General features: G+C 36.3%; 1 protein-coding gene across 1 annotated transcript in view; it reads left to right on the top strand.

The window, feature by feature from the left end:
• Positions 1 to 16,278, top strand: part of STK32B (serine/threonine kinase 32B) — a 172,765-nt gene that overhangs the window by 138,677 nt on the left and 17,810 nt on the right. The window contains exons 7-11 of the mRNA XM_068679900.1: positions 3,691 to 3,794; positions 8,153 to 8,269; positions 9,380 to 9,505; positions 13,833 to 13,964; positions 14,746 to 14,810. Of these exons, the coding sequence (XP_068536001.1) occupies positions 3,691 to 3,794; positions 8,153 to 8,269; positions 9,380 to 9,505; positions 13,833 to 13,964; positions 14,746 to 14,810 (544 nt within the window). The remainder of the gene's footprint in view (positions 1 to 3,690; positions 3,795 to 8,152; positions 8,270 to 9,379; positions 9,506 to 13,832; positions 13,965 to 14,745; positions 14,811 to 16,278) is intronic.

Raw genomic sequence — 16,278 nt, 5'->3', positions numbered from 1 at the left:
ACCATTTGTCTTGAATTCTTTCTTGCTACTAGACTGGCTGTTATTTGATTTAGATTCACTAATTATAAGCTGTGCTTCTACCATACACCATTCTACTGCCTTCTCTCTGACTGTACGTGGTAATAACCACAAACCTCAACCAAAACAATCTGCAGGATCAGAACAATGTTAACACTACATATTCTTCCCCCACCAAAAAAAACCCTTTGTTCAATAGAACTTTCTTGGAGAAAAAAACTCTTGTTCTTACAAGCATTCTCTCACTTTTGTTCCTATGAATGAACTTTTTCAGGCAGTATCCTTGCATTTAGATAGATGTATGGGGGTAAAAGACAATGCATGAGGGACATTCTTTTCATCCAGAAACTGAAGTTCTGATATGAGAAGATGCGTGCAGAAAGGGTGCACACAGCAAAGCTGTTGCCTTTGCTCCTGTCTGGTGAGCTCAACTTTTATGTTCCTTGTAAAGAACCTAAGAACCTACCCACACCAGGCTTCAGGCTGCAGGATGGCTGTCCAAGCAGAGACTGATATCAAATTCAAGTTTTAAAAATTACAAATAGACTATTTAAATAATAATCTTAAAGAAAATCAATGTAGAATTTTAACTTTCAGATCTTTTTACTAGCTTTTATCCACCATCCAGTTTATGCTCAGAATTGGTTCTTGGAGAAGGAAAACAAACCAAACCAAAACAAAATAAAAACACCACATTTCTGTATTTCACAGCTACAGCTCTTCAGGTCCAGTCTAACATATATTACTTGGAGGATCTGCTGTCTTTCTGACCTGAGCAAGGATCCTGAAGCAGGCAAACTACTGAATTCTTCTGTACAGGCTAGAGGCCTTCATTTGGACCTAATGTCTCAGATCCAAAAGGTTTTTAGACTCATTAAGCACAAGCTTAGTGTGAAATCGGTATTCAGCTTTGCTAAACTAGGGAAAGGTCTTTTGATTTCAGTAGGGTTGAGATTTCTCCCTGAGAATAAACTTGTGTGTAGGAAACCACAAATCATATTTCACCTTCCAGCAGTCTTTCCTAGTCTTGCAAAGCACATGCTTACAGGAGTTCCTATGGAGTTGGCTGAATACAAAGAGTCAGTCCAGCTGGACCCTAAATACTGCTAACACAGGGAAAACTGGATATCTGCTTTAAGAAGCAGGAGCCCAGCTGCCCATTTTCTGACCTTAGGATGCTGTTATCAGCTTAAGGTGAGAAAACAGTTTCAAAAAACTGGGGCTAGTGGGTAAAAGAAAGCATTTTCTGCTGCTCTGCTTAATCAATTGGTTCTGAAGCTTTTGGAACAAGCAAATAAAATAAAAGTGGGTCTCAGTCACTGAATTAGCGAAACAGCTGCACTGTTCTGGCAATGTCATAGGTTACATCAATAAAGTACTCTCATCTCTACCTCACAGAAATCAGATAGTGATCCTTCACATTATTACAATGCTAAAGCTATAAAAGAAAGAATGAAACCAATATTATACCTATTTAGCTGAGTAAAAAGCCCACAGAGCTTATTTTCTTTAATGAGATATTATGCATCATCTCGGCACTGCTGGCAAAAGCCATTCCAAATGTGGGAAAAAAAAAAAAAAAAAAAAAAAAAAAAGCAAACCTTCACAAAAGGGTGCCTATGGTGATATTCAAAATATTGCTTTAGTACCTAATGTGAAATTTAGGAAGAATTGAGGTGCATTGATCCACTAAAGTAAAACAAGAAAACCTGTCTGCCCTCTTAACATCTATCTATAGAATAAACTACATACATAAGTGAGCTGTGCCTATACAGAGCCTTAGAAGAATGCAACAATCTGAAGTATATCTGAATACGTAACATGCCAGGTTAAGCTACCTGGTGGAGAAACAGAATCAACTCAGAAAGACAACTTTTATGGTTTTGTTGGCTCATGCCATACTGGATCACAAAAAAACTTTACTTGTAGATGAGATTCAATCTTTATCTATTCTCTAGCTTTTCATATTGTAGCAATAAATAAATAAATAAATGTTTACTTAATTACCTGCAGTTCTCCTATCACACCTATTTAGAGATGGTTCTACCAGGTAAAGAACATTTGACCTTTCCCATTCTCTCTTTGCTTTGTATTCTTCAGATTTGAGTTTTGTCACAATAAATTCACGGATGCCAAAATCTTCTATTGCATTTGTCTCTTCAGGACAATGAACTCAGCTCTGGTGCTGTATATTTTTAGGTTGCCATCCGTAATGATGCATGTACTGCAAAAACTCCTCTGGAGGGAAAGCCTTTCCCTTAATTAAAGGCGCTTCTCTGGGTGCCTTACATAGTCAAATACCAAAATGCCAGTCAGAACTAAGTGTGACCAGACTACATTATTCATTGCAATATGCACATTAGAAAGTGATGAGATGGTAATCAGGTGGTAATATGGTACTTTGGACTCAGTATCATGGCCAGAAGAGGCTCACATGGTAATTGCAGTCCAGCATGATGTTATGGTTGGTGATAGTGTTGTTCAGAGAATCCCCAGGGAAAGTGTTGTTTTCACAAAGTGTACTGAGATTCTGCTGTGAAATAATTAGAAAAGCATGACTAACTTTTCATTTCATTTCATTTCATTTCATTTCATTTCATTTCATTTCATTTCATTTCATATCCTGTCTTATTTATATATGGTATTCTGAAAGAACTACAGCAGCATTATTTAGTATGTCTTCATTGCTGAAATTAGCCAACTGGATCCTTGTTTTGAAAAGATCAAATTTTTCCCCTAGGAAAGTTATTTTTATGGAATCCATTACTTTATTGATAAGGTATTTATTTCCAGTCATGAGAGTTTTTCATGGTATTAAACCAGTGTCAGGATTTGTATTTAATTACCATTTTCCTGTGTTAAATATCTTTAAATGCCCTCTGATTAGTTCTACCCAAATGTAGAATTGAGGCTGAGATCTACCATGTTCAGTATCTCCATCAATCTCACAAAGAATGACCTCACGTGTAAATATTTGTCCCAGAAAATGTATACATTATCCTAAACATGCCAAGTCACACTTCAGTTTAGAAATTCCCTTGCTGTAACTCATTTTTATTCACAAAACATTAAATCTAAAAGGACCAGACAGGAAACAACATGAAATTGAAAAAGGCTGGCCAGTGAATGTTCCCCAGAAACATATAATGCAGATGATAAAATATGGGGTTTGATTTGAGAGCCGGGCATAAAGGTAATCTGGGATCCAGCTCTGACCCATCTTGATTACCCTCCTGGCTCCAGCTCTGCTCAGCACTAGGTGAAACATGGTAAGAATCATGGAACAACCTCATGGAATAACTGCTCAAGCAGTGTGTGTGGCTGGTCAAAACCTGGTGTGTGTGTATACAGAGAGAGACCTTGTTTTGGTGGAATGCTGTGTGAGAGTATTGCATTGTAGAAGAACCCATCCAGAGTTGACCCTTCCCTGCCTTCTAACCTTTCAGCAAAACAACAAACACACAACGCCCAGCCCACTGCCTGTTGTACAAAAGCACTCATTGCCAGTGAACCAAGGCACTAAAAATGCATCCTGACAATGTTGTGTTTGCAAATGTATTTAATTCTATTTCATTGCATCCTTGTTCATTATTCAAATATAAGCATGAATGATACATACTCTAACCTTAATATAAAGCTTTTTGTTTGATCTGATTTGATTTATTGTTTTAGCTCCAGAAGTGTTCCAGGCCTTTATGGATGGAGGCCCAGGATACTCATACCCTGTCGACTGGTGGTCACTAGGAATTACAGCATATGAATTGCTGAGGGGCTGGGTAAGAATGATAGATTTTGTTGTAATTTAGTGCATTGCCTGACAGAAGGCCAAATGTTTACAGAGCCCCTGAACATGCACTTAGTGATAAAATGTGAGTGACCAAGGCTGAGGCTGTGCTCAGGAATGCAGTCCTGAGCTCTTCCCATCTGAAAACATTTTTGGTAAAGTTTCACCCCACACTCATTTATGTTATAAAGTTTGACTAAATTGGATGCAGGCTTTCAGTGTGTGCTCAGGAAGAGCCAAATGTTTTAATGGCTACTCAAAGTGCTGAGTTGGAAACAATGACATTTTTTTCCAAATAATGTTTTACTTCAGTCTTTACTATATCTTTGATTGTCTTGGCTAATACCTTAAAAGAGCTAATATAATATCCTAAGATGCTTGGCCCAACTACAGAAAATGCTTATCTGTCTGTACAACCATTAGTTATCTAATCAATTATGTGAATAAGCTTAATGAAAAATATTCCTGAGCATGGTCAAATTTCACAGAATATAATGGAAAATTCTTTTCCATTTTGGTTCAAAGGGCTGAATTTGGTTGCTTAAATATTTACTATTCCCTATGGAAAACAGTGATTTAGATACCATTTAAGGATAATGACATGTAAAGTAGCTGGTTTTTGTTGTTGTTGCTGTTTTCTGTTGTTTGTTGTTTGTTTTTGTTTTTAACAGTCTTAATTCCTACTTTGGCTACTTTGGAGAAAATATTTCATTGCATTGCAGTATGCTGTCTTTAAGGGAGGATTATTTATTATTATATGGCACTAGCAGAGTACTTCTACCCTGTCCTGCTAAGCACTTTGTAATGGAAGACAATTCATGCCACAAAGATCTCACAGTTTCATATGGGATAACAGATAAAGGAAACTAGGAATAAAGAACAGTTATTTCCATCTGTAGAGGGTAAACTAAGTTTCAGAGTATATTTTTCAAAGACCTAGATATTTACCAAACTTTTTTCTTTCCATATGAATGGCAAAAGTCACACTTCTGATACAAAGGTCTCTTCCATGCCAAATATCAGTTCCTGCTCTCAAACACTATGCGTATTTAAAACATATTAAAAACAACAACGACAAAAGTCTTTGGATTATTTCTTTATCATTCTCAAAATACATATATATATATAAAATAAAAAAATAAAAAATTACTGGGTGTTTACCTGATATTCTTCCCAAGATGGAAAATTTTAAACTGAAGAGCAAAGGTCTGGCAATGATAATCAAAACACATTCTGAACCCCAGCCACAGAGGGAAGTGCTGGATGGACATATAATACATTGAAAGCACATCAATGTTTTTATATCAATCCCGATTGGTGTCTTCAATTTTTGAAGACACCAATAAGTGTCTTCAAGAAAAGAGCACAATGCGTGATCATGTAAGGATAGCTGAACTCGCAAGACTAATCACAAAAACTACCCAGTCACTTCAATAAATGAAAAACCATCTAGAAGGGTATCCATTTGCCAAGATCAGTACAGTTGTCTCTGAACAAGTCTGTCTGGCTAGAGACAAGGCAAAGCTGAGACCAAACCAAAATGTTTTGTTGAAATGAAAACATTGCCATCTGTCCCTGCTCTAGTCAACCAAGCCAGCTGCTTGTTTTCTCCTGAAGAGCAGCCCTTGCCCACTGAGCAAGGCAGAGGGTGACTTGGCAGCACATACATTTGTACAGACTAGGAAAAAGTGTATTTTTCCTGAATTATATTTCTAATATTTTTTAGTCTAGTTGAAACCTAAACTGACAGGGTTGATGACAAGGGAAGTAGTGGCAGGTTGTGGAACTGTGCTTAACCTGGGACATATCACCGTCTGCAACAACCACGAGTTCCAAAGCTCCATCTGCAGCAGCAGCACTGTGCAGATGGCTGCAAAGAGACAGCTCGCACATGCAAGGCTCCAAATTAAAATAGCAGGCCAGCAGCCCCCTCCTCTGCCATGCAGCCCACCCACTTCTGTTATAGCAGCCTTGGGGAAAGATTAGAACATGGAAATGGGCAGAGCCACCTGAAGATATGGCTCTCTCTATTTGGAGTGTGGTGTACAGGGAGAGAAGGAAGCAAGGAAGGAAGGAGCAAGCAAGCAAGCAAGCAAAAAGAATGAGGTTCTTTAAATCATTTGCCACCCCTGAGCTGTGAATAACATATTATGTTGCCTGCCTGAGTTCATGAAGAGCTAAGAAAAGATGAGTTGCTTTTTGTTGATCTGAATTTTTGTTTTTATTTGCCATTAATGTTGTTAGTAGAGTCATCAGAATAGACTCTGGCCGAATGCATTGCAACACATTGCTGGAAATGAGGCTGGAGATTCCAGCTACAGTTGCAGCTGGTACTAAGCTGTCTGTTTTTTATTTTATTTTATTTTTTTCTTCTTTTTTTTGATAATACATAATAGTATGAGCATTTCATGTCACATGCACATTTCTCTCCTTAGCCATTTGCTAGAAAAAGAAAAAAAGAAAAGAAAAAAAAAAAAAAGTAAAGCTGGGCATCAAATTTTACTATTTTTCCCCCAAGTCTGTGATGCATATCTTAACACTCGTTAGTCTGTTCCCATGTCATAGACAATGACTGTATATACCAGGTCCTCATCCTACTTGGATGTAGTTTCATACACTTATTCAAAGTTAAACATGTACATGAATCTTCTCAAAATAAAAATATTTGCTGGCCTTTTATGAGGAGTTGTTATAATTCATTATCAGATTACATAACCAATCCCTGGAAATGTGACAATAACCCATAGAATAAGTCAAGGTGATTCAGTTCTCATTGAAGGCAATGAGTGTCATCTCTCTGCTGTTGAGGATCTTGGATTTCAAGGTAATTCTGTGTACTGTATGAATTATAATGCATCAATTTTCACATTGCTGCTCTTATGGCATTTGGTTGCAGATCTTATATCAGGTATCACGCATTTGTTGCCTACTGGCTACAACTTAATTCACAAGGAATCCACACTCTATCCTAGTTTTAAAAAGTACATCAAAGGAGCAACATTCTAAAAACTTGCTTCGGAAATGCATGCCTTTAAAAAATACATATATAATAATTAAGAAGAAAATACTTGTATAGGTAGTACTTTCATTTACAAATGGTACGTTTAATAAACAAACAACAACAACAAAAAAACATGAAAAAAGAAAATAATTAAAAAAAAAAAAAAAAGATAAATTACAAAGCACTGTGAAGTCTAGGGCCTCTCTTTACCTATAATTGAATTTAGGCACTGCATATAGTCCATAGGTCCACGCAGTGAATTGATTAATTTTAGATTTTGAAAAGGGCAGTGAAGAAGGATTTGGAAGGTCTAAATTTTTACTGTAATTTTTACACAGGTTTTTGTATGCCTTTACATCATTTCTTAATTTATCTTTCTACTACTTATTAAAATCAGGGTGATATAACTTTCTTTAGCCAGCAGTATTGCATTTTGTCACTTTAGATTACAAGATTTCCTAGTGCTACAAGTAAAAAATAGTAAATCCAATTTCATATAAAATGGCACAGGAACAAAATTATTCAGCTACCTAATTTAAAATGGATTCTTCTTAACAAGTGTCCTAGTTTCACCTGGGATAGAGTTAATTTTCTTCCTAGCAGCTGGTATAGTGCTGTGTTTTGTATTTAGTATGAGAATAACGCTGATAACACACTGATGTTTTAGTTGTTGCTGAGTGGTGCTTATGCTAAGTCAAGAGCTTTTCAGCTGCTCATGCTGCCCTGCCAGCAAAGAGACTAGGGGTGCTGGGAGGGAACAGAACCAAGACAGCTGGCCCAGACTACCAGGAGGGATATCCTGTATCCCATATCCCATGGCACCACGCTCACCAATAAAAGTGGGGGGAGCTGAGTAGATGGGGCAGGGACTGGGCATTGGTCAGCAGGTAGTGAGCATTGTGCATCACTTGTTTTGTAAATTCTTTTATTGTCATCATCATCATATTTTCTCTTTATTTTCTGTCCTATTAAACTGTTTTTATCTCAACCCACAAGTTTTACCTTTTTTTTTTTTTTTTTTAATTTTTTAAACTATTCTCTCCCTGATCCCAACCTGTTGGGGAGGTGTGAGCAAACAGCTGTGTGATGCTTATGCTTAGCTGCCTGCCAGGTTAAATCACAATAGCATAAGAGAAAAATTTGCAGAGGAAATGCATCTATGTGTAATTATGTTCATTATAACCAAAGAAAAGCATGCACACAAAGAAGGATTAGCCTCAGAATTGTTACAAGATGTTTTGGTGTTTCAGTATTTCCAGTATAAACAATACTGAGCTCAGGGAAATGTGAATTGTCTTTAGTCTTTTATCCATTCTAGCTGACTTGATATTGCTTTAACTTTATCCCAGAGGCCCTATGAAATTCATTCAGCCACCCCCATTGATGAGATACTCAACATGTTCAAGATAGAAAGAGTTCACTACTCATCTACATGGTGCAAGGGCATGATAGCATTACTGAAAAAGGTAAGAAAGGACCAACATCTTCCATGCTCTTTTCTCTCTTCTCCCAGAAACCCCTTCAACAATGCAGGTCATCTGGCAAGTGCAAGATAGTCAAAATTTCAAGGACAAAAAGGGAGTGTTTTTTCCTAGTCTTTTCTGAAAGATGTTGGTGCTGTATTTTCTTCGGAGAAACTAGATTATTCTTATTCTTAAACTCAGGCTTTTTATGACCTGAAAAAAATAGAAACCTTTTATTTTATTATTATTATTTTAAAACTGATTTGGTAACAAAAACTGATAACAAAACTATGGGAAAGGGTAATTCCCACTCTCTGCCTGAGCCCCATTATCTCCAGCCCCAGCTGTGCATGCAAAAGAGGGAAGGAAGGGCTGTTATGCCCCTTGAATCTCTGATACAGTTTTCAGACATTAAGTTTAGAAATGAAAAGGGTTGAATTTCTCCCTGTCCCACGTTGCTATAGTTGCAACAACAAAAGTCAAGCCATTTTTCTGGAAATGTCACTAAGCTTCTTTCTGAATGCATCATGACACTGCAAGTTGCTTTCTTCCTAAAATCCCAGTTTGTTTTAATTTTTTGGCCATGCTGCAAGGTTCATCTATATTCTAGGTATTTCATATCATCCATAATGATGATTTTGAGCAGGAAATGTTTGTGAATATGTGAATAGAGCAACAAAAGATCAATTTCCTTTGCAGCTATGAGCAATATATTTTTGATAAATGGAGCAACAAAGTGGGTAATTTTAAGTGCTACCAGGATGTTCAGTGTAACTATGTCTTCAAATAAATTAAAGACAAATTGCAAATTGGGGTGATGTTGAACTGTGATGTTTCATATCACTTGGGCTCTTGTCTATTTGCAAACAAACTTTTTTGTTACTTTTTGTACACAGTTCAGGCCTGCAATAGCTCTCTGGTAACAATTAAATTAGGTTAATATCAAATGAGTTATTATTTTCAATTTTTTAGATTGTGCCTTTTAGGAGTTGTTAGAGGATCCCTTGACCATTTGCTCACTCTAATTTTGTACCATACAATTTATGGGTGTGACACATTTACTATTTTATATGGCATCCAGTCCCTTAGAAACTGCCTTATTCTCGATCACAGCTCCTCACTAAAGATGCAGAGTGCCGTCTTTCAAGTCTTGCAGATATCCAGAGCTCTCCATATCTAGCTGATGTCAACTGGGATGCTGTTCTAGAGAAATCTGTGACCCCAGGCTTTGTTCCTAACGTAAGTTGATATTCCAGCTGAAATGTGTTTGCAAATCCCAACTTTAATTATCACTGCTGTTTTACTTGTTTACACATGCATTTATTATTGGTCTTCAGTGATTTACCTCTCACAGAAGCTTTACTTTGGATCCTACTTTCATTTATTCAGTCACAGCTAAGAAAATTTGGCCCGTTTCATTAGACCACAATAAAAACTAATTAACCTTGGTTCATGTTTTGTTCTCTTTCAAATAAAAGATAGTTTCCAGACTTTGCATTTCAACTGTTAGAGCAACAGATTGTCAGTGTTAACTCTGAGCCAAAGAATACCAAGGAGATTGTTGTTTTTCTGAAATTTAGGTATCTGACATAACATTTACAAGACTTTTTAATATCCTAATATTCTGACCATTTTCACTTTAAAAAAGAAAAAAAAGTTTAAAAAGAGTGACCTACTTCCTTTCTGCAATTTTCCTATGTTAAAGCATTCAAATTCTGTGAGACAGTTTTGTGGGATTTTTTTTCCGTGATTCCATTTTGTTATATTTTCTGAATATTTTGGTTTTGTCCCTTTGGAAGTTGAACGGATTTGAGGACCATGAATAAAAAGCAATGACTGTGGAGTTTACATGTTTCTCCACTTTGTTCAGTCATAGAAGCTATATTGCACCATAATTCTTCTCCAAACAATACATATGTAGCATACTAAGGATTTCCTTTTCTTTTGTTTTGATGCAACTGTGAATAACGACAAGAAAGGGGGAATAACTTTATCCTATCCTCACTTAGATACATGTTAGAGTTCTTGCTAAATCTGATAGGGACAGGATCCAGCCCTGCAGGAGCTGAGTGAGAGAGGGAATTTCCTAATGGAGCAGAGGTGAGAGAGCCAGATGGGTTGCCAAGGCAATGCTAAAACTGTTTTATGTGTTTCTTGGCACCTACATGTAAACAGAGCCCTTCCTAGAGCAACATCCTGCAGGAGTACAGCTGTAGGCGAACAAACAGGGCTTCCCTCACAGTGTGGGGAAAGACCAGAAACATAACAGGTAACTAGCACAACAAGCAAGGAGAGGGATTCCCGTATCCTATATATTTCTCATACCCAAATATGCAGCATACACAGGGATCGAGGGGAGTCCCAGATTCTGCATAGCCTATTTATGCATAGGTACATATTTTATGGTTTAAAATCAAGAGAAAAGACTTCAACCTGCTTCAGCAAAATCAGGTACTGACACCTGTCTTTGGCAAACCTGTTCTCTGCTCTTGATGCTGTCCCAGCATTATCCTTCCCCCCAGACATTCCCTGTCTTCTTGCTTCAACTCATGCTTGATTTTTGAGGGCCATAACCTCCATTTTCACTTTCTCCTGAGGACGTGGGTGTACAGACAACTAATGTGATGTCTGCCACTCTGCTAGCCCTGCCTGCTGAACAGTGAGTTGTGGTAGTCTGACTGTAGTAATAGGAACTAATAGTGCTACTGCAACTTTTACCTATACAGCTGGCTCATGCCTAGTCTGCTGAGAATCTGGGCACAAACAACGGTCTCTATCTGGCCATGGAGGAACATCTCAAACTCCTTCATTCACAGTTCTTTCCGCTTGGATTTAGACTTATTTGAGGGTACTTTACTCCTGAGAGAGTGTAGCTAAATTTTCTGACTTCCTAAGGAGGCTGAAAAAAGTCATTTTAGATACAATTTCAGAAGGAATTGTGGAGCCTATGAGTCTGGTACTGCTCTTTTGGCCAAGTCGCTTTTCTCTGTGGCTGTTGTTGACAATGGTGAACATAATGGAGACTGTGAAAAGAGGAAGCTTTCCTGAAATACTTTGAACAGTCTGCCACTAAATATGCATCCAAAGACATATATTCTTGTCATATTGGAATTTGTCTCTTATATTTTGGAGACATTACAGAAGTAGGTCTTGAGAAAGTTAATTTGCTCAAACAATTTTGTGGCACTAAAGACAATTAGATGGAAAAGGATTCAAAGCCTAAGATTTCTTGATTTACTCGTTTTTGTATTCCTCATTTTAGAACTGAAGAAGAATTGCAAGAGGGAAAACTATACCAGTAAAATCTAATAGCCAGAATAGTTTAGAAATTTGAAGATTAAGGCTTAGTTTGGAAGACTCTGGTCCTCACTTGGTGCTAGGAAAATAATATTCTATGTCTAAAAGCAAATAATAGCAAAACAGTGACTTTTATCTACACAGATTAATCTGCAAGTCCTATTAAAAAGACTACTAGAAACTTCAGGGTCAAGGTTGATATTACAGGACTTGTTCCATGCGATCTAATAGGTATATTAGGAAAATCAGTGACAAGGTGAGAGTCAGTATCTTTTCCAGGATTACACATCTTTATATAGTATGCTTTGCTATTTCAGGAGATAGGTTTGGACAGGGTTTTCCAAGAACATTTCGCTCTTTTGGCCAAGCAAAGTATTCACTGATTAACTGGGGCCATGCAACAAAATATTTCTTGGTTTCTAGTCTTGAGGTGAGAGGTGAGCTGAAGTCAATATATGATGTGGTCAGGGTAGAGTTTTATACCTTTTTGTTAGATTGGTATTTCAGACAGGAGCTTGCCTGGCAACAGGGCATACGGGGAGCATATAGGAGCATATAGGGCATATAGGAAGGCCCACATAGATTAATTTCTCCCTCTGCAGTCTGATCCATAGACATCATTCTTGTTTAACTACTACATGTGTTTCTTTATAACTTACTGAGTTTCTTTATATTCACCTTGGTGTCATAAATCATTTATAGCTTTTTGTATTGTTAAATATTTGATAAAGGAAGCAAGAAATTATTTAAATGTAATTTGGTTTTATTTTTTAAACTTCAGAAGTAATGTAATTTTAAAGTGCTCAAAAACAAAAACAAAACAAAACCTTAAAAATGTATGTGCTCACAAAAAGAATTGAGATTGATCAAAAGTAAATAATTATTTATTTATAAATCAATCTAAATAAGCTATAAACTTGTACTGATGTAAAAAATAACTTAATCTTACTGGGTAGTACGCAGGAAAAGGAAGCATAGAGCTTAATATTCTAGTTTGATTTTACAGATGTTGCTGGGAATAAAAATGATGGAGCAATCTTTAAATCAAATGTTTCAGTTCAGGACACCACACGTTTTATGAATGGTTTCTAATGTGATTTTAATGTTTAGGATCTTTGATCACTAAATAATATCTGCCACATATACGTGACTTGTTTTAGTCCTTCCATCTTGACAGTGAAAATAGAGTGCTTGAACTCCCAGAAGTTCAAGAGGAAAAGAGTCTGCTTTTAAGATCCACTTCCTGAAGCAATCCATCACACAGTTCAAGTTGTTTGCAAATTTTTTGAAATGTTTTGAGAGCATGAGGAAAAGAAAGGAGCTCATGTTATTCTGATTGTAGCAGTAACAAAACAATGATCCAGTAGTCTGGATGCCAACTAGTGTATAGGGTTCTGCTGAAGCCTTTCTGTAAATTTTCTGAACCTAACCTATATTTTATCCCTAAATAAGAGATGTTCATCCCAAATGCTGTGAAAAGACAGCTATACTTTGTTAACAAATAGAATAATAATAAAATAATAATTCAAGACCTAAACTATGTTCCTGTAAACTTTTGTGATGAACAGATCTCAAAATCAAGTAAGGAAATGACCATATAGAAGTGGTATTCCCAATCACCCTTCTTAATCAAGGACTCCCTGATACAACAACAAGTCTTAAGATATGATTAAAGCTTCATAAATTAATGTAAAAATGGAGAGTCCAGAATATTTAGGTAATGTAAGTAATAGGTATGAAAAATTATAATAATAAAGTCAGTTTTTGAGTTTACTCTATGGGGATATAAATGTTTCTAACAGGAAAAACAAAGAAAGAAACAAAACAATTAAAAAACTATTAGTTCTTCTTTTGGCATCATATGTAGGATCCAGGTAGCAGAATCTACCTGCAACTCTTCAGAAAATCACATTTTTATGACTCATGTCTCAGAGGTACTTCCCATTCTTCCTGCACCATTATAGTTACCATTGAAGTTCTATGACACTAACTTATATTCTGATGAAGACCTTGCATCAGATTCCTCTCATTGTGATAGCATAATTCTAGTCACTCAGAGGATCTAACTCTTTATTCTTCTTTATAATATGATTTTTATCTTACTACCTTTGTTTAAACTTCAGCCATGACTCCAGGCCCAAAAAAGACAATTTTCATTTTACAATTGTGGTTGGGAAGCCAGCTAATTATTAATGCTATTAACACTGGCCAGACAAACTAAAAAATACAATGGCTCTTCAAAGAGTAACTTTGAATCCTTTTGTACCAGAAAGGAAGACTGAACTGTGATCCAACGTTTGAACTTGAAGAAATGATTTTAGAGTCCAAGCCTCTCCATAAAAAGAAAAAGCGACTTGCCAAAAATAAATCCAAGGATGGAGCTAAGGAAACCTGCCCACTGGTAAGTTCTAGGCTGTGGCTTCAGACAGTGGTATTTAATTTAATTTTCTAATAGGCATAATAATATAACTTCAATTTTACCATCTCTGAAAATAGTCTTGGTCCCCATGTTTGTCTCTTTACATATAGTTGCATAAACCATTTCCAAAGCGAGATGAAAAACAACCATTTATTTCAGCCAAATAGTAACAGTATGTTGTAGCTATAATCAATTTAAAGATTCTCACAGATGCTCATTTAAAGTACGAAGAAGCATTGCCAGTTAGAAAATATGCTCCACACACATCGACAGATAGTTAGGAGTATTTATTCACTTCTAGTACCAAAAAAGAGAAGCATGCAGTGAAAAGCTTGTTATTTATAAATGTTTTAAAGCTGTCTCTCATGGACTTGAGTAATGTGTTTCACATAGAAAGATCTGTTGTATAAACAGCCTAAACTTCTGAGGAGATTACAAAATAACCATTTTTCCAAACTTTAAATATCAATTCAGTGATTTTTTTAATGACTTCTGTTGCTACTCCTGATAAATTTTGAATGCTCACACAAACTGTTCTTCGTAGAGCTATCAGACTTAAAAATCCTCAGGAATTCTTTGTGGGGAACATCTCACAAAAGAAAGAAAGATTGATTGTGCTATCATGGCCCACTCTTGAACAGTCTTCAAAATGCCTTTTGGTAGTATTCATTCATAAGATGTTTTGTTCAGTATCATTTCTGTTGTGATTTTGTCTATGATTTTCTGTCACTTTTAATCAACCTATTCATGCTGTCTTTTAAAGAACGTACACCTGCAGCAGTGCTTGGAAACCGTTAGGAAAGAATTCATCATATTCAACAGAGAGAAGTAAGTGCATTTCTAAACACCTGTTTAGCATTCACTACTGAAATTAATTTGAGAGTGATTTTTTTTTCTTCCAGTGTAAAGAAAAGTGATTAATGATCACAGCAGCAACAACTAGAAGGCTGGGTTTCCACTAACTTCTTCTTAGTTTCTGGTGTGACAGTTTTGTAGTTCCATCTCTGAAAGCAAGCAGAAGTGCTTATGGTGAAAGTATGTTATAGAGAGAAGGTAAATGTCACCAATGCTTCTCCAGAGAAGTCATTAACAAATAAGAAAAGGGAATGATATACAAGGGGCTGCTTTTTCACAATTCAGACAACACCAAAGGTGTCATGATACCTCATGAAATTTTAATGATATGAACTCCAGTGTTCTGATTTGGAAACCCTATTCATATTTCACCACCATGAAACAGGTTATTTCATCATAGGCTATTTCAACAGGACTAAATATTAAAACTACATCAGACAGAGAGAAAATGCTTCATATTTTAGGCATCAGCCAGAATCAGTAGAGACATGTCTGAATCCCAGGGATGTCAATAATCTTCCTAGTCCTATTAATACACCACATTTCAGATTGTTTACTGTATTAGAGCCACTCTGGACCTGTTTTTATTATGGATATAGCTCGTAACAGGAGAGTTGTTTGTGTCTTTGATCATTTTTTTCCATTTCATCCTAGTATGTTCTGTGGTTTCATTTGACCTAATTATATCTGCAAGCTTTTCTAATGGAGCTGTGAAATGTTAGAAATTAATGTAAAAGTTCTAAATATCTTACTTAATGCTTATAATGCAAGTAATTACTGTTTTATGTAATTAAAACTGGGAAAGGCATTGTCAACTTTGCACAGTTGACACAATGTCATAAAAGAAATTAGCACCCTGTTTTTCTGTTGCAAAGGACTCTAAGAGGCTGATGAGAGATCAAGAAGTTTAAATGAAGTACCAGTAAAATGGAAGAGAAGGCTAAAACACACACACTTCATTCAGAATATGTGTTTCAGGCATTGCTAGATTGACAAGGTAAAGGAAAAATATCTTGTACAGACCCACAACAGATCCTGCGTTGTCTTATGCCAAATCCCTATCATCTATTTAAATTGTGTTAGAGCTGAAGAAAAATGAAGAAAAATGTCTGTAATACCTTTCAAAGACAAAAAGAAAAAAGTTAAAGAAAAACAAATTTGAGGAGAAGCAGAGGTTAAATTTTTGAAGCACAAAGTAAATTCATGTTAATAGGAGCAAAACAAGAGCAACAACAGATACACATATCATAGTGGAGAGAAGAGGCTATACAGTGTATGCCAGTACAAAGTCACCCTTAGATTTTTCCTTAGAGCTTCCTGTGAGTACAGGCTTAGGACTGGGTGTACAGGTTGAGGATGCATTTACATGGATTTCCAAAGACATGAGCTGTTGCTATTAAAACCATATCTAGTAAGTGATTATATCATTAACATAGAAGTC

This window comes from Anas acuta, chromosome 4 (assembly GCF_963932015.1).
Source record: "Anas acuta chromosome 4, bAnaAcu1.1, whole genome shotgun sequence".
Taxonomy (NCBI): Eukaryota; Metazoa; Chordata; class Aves; order Anseriformes; family Anatidae; genus Anas; species Anas acuta.
The sequence above is the reverse complement of the archived record's forward strand: the minus strand, read 5'-3'. Positions and strand labels throughout refer to the sequence as shown.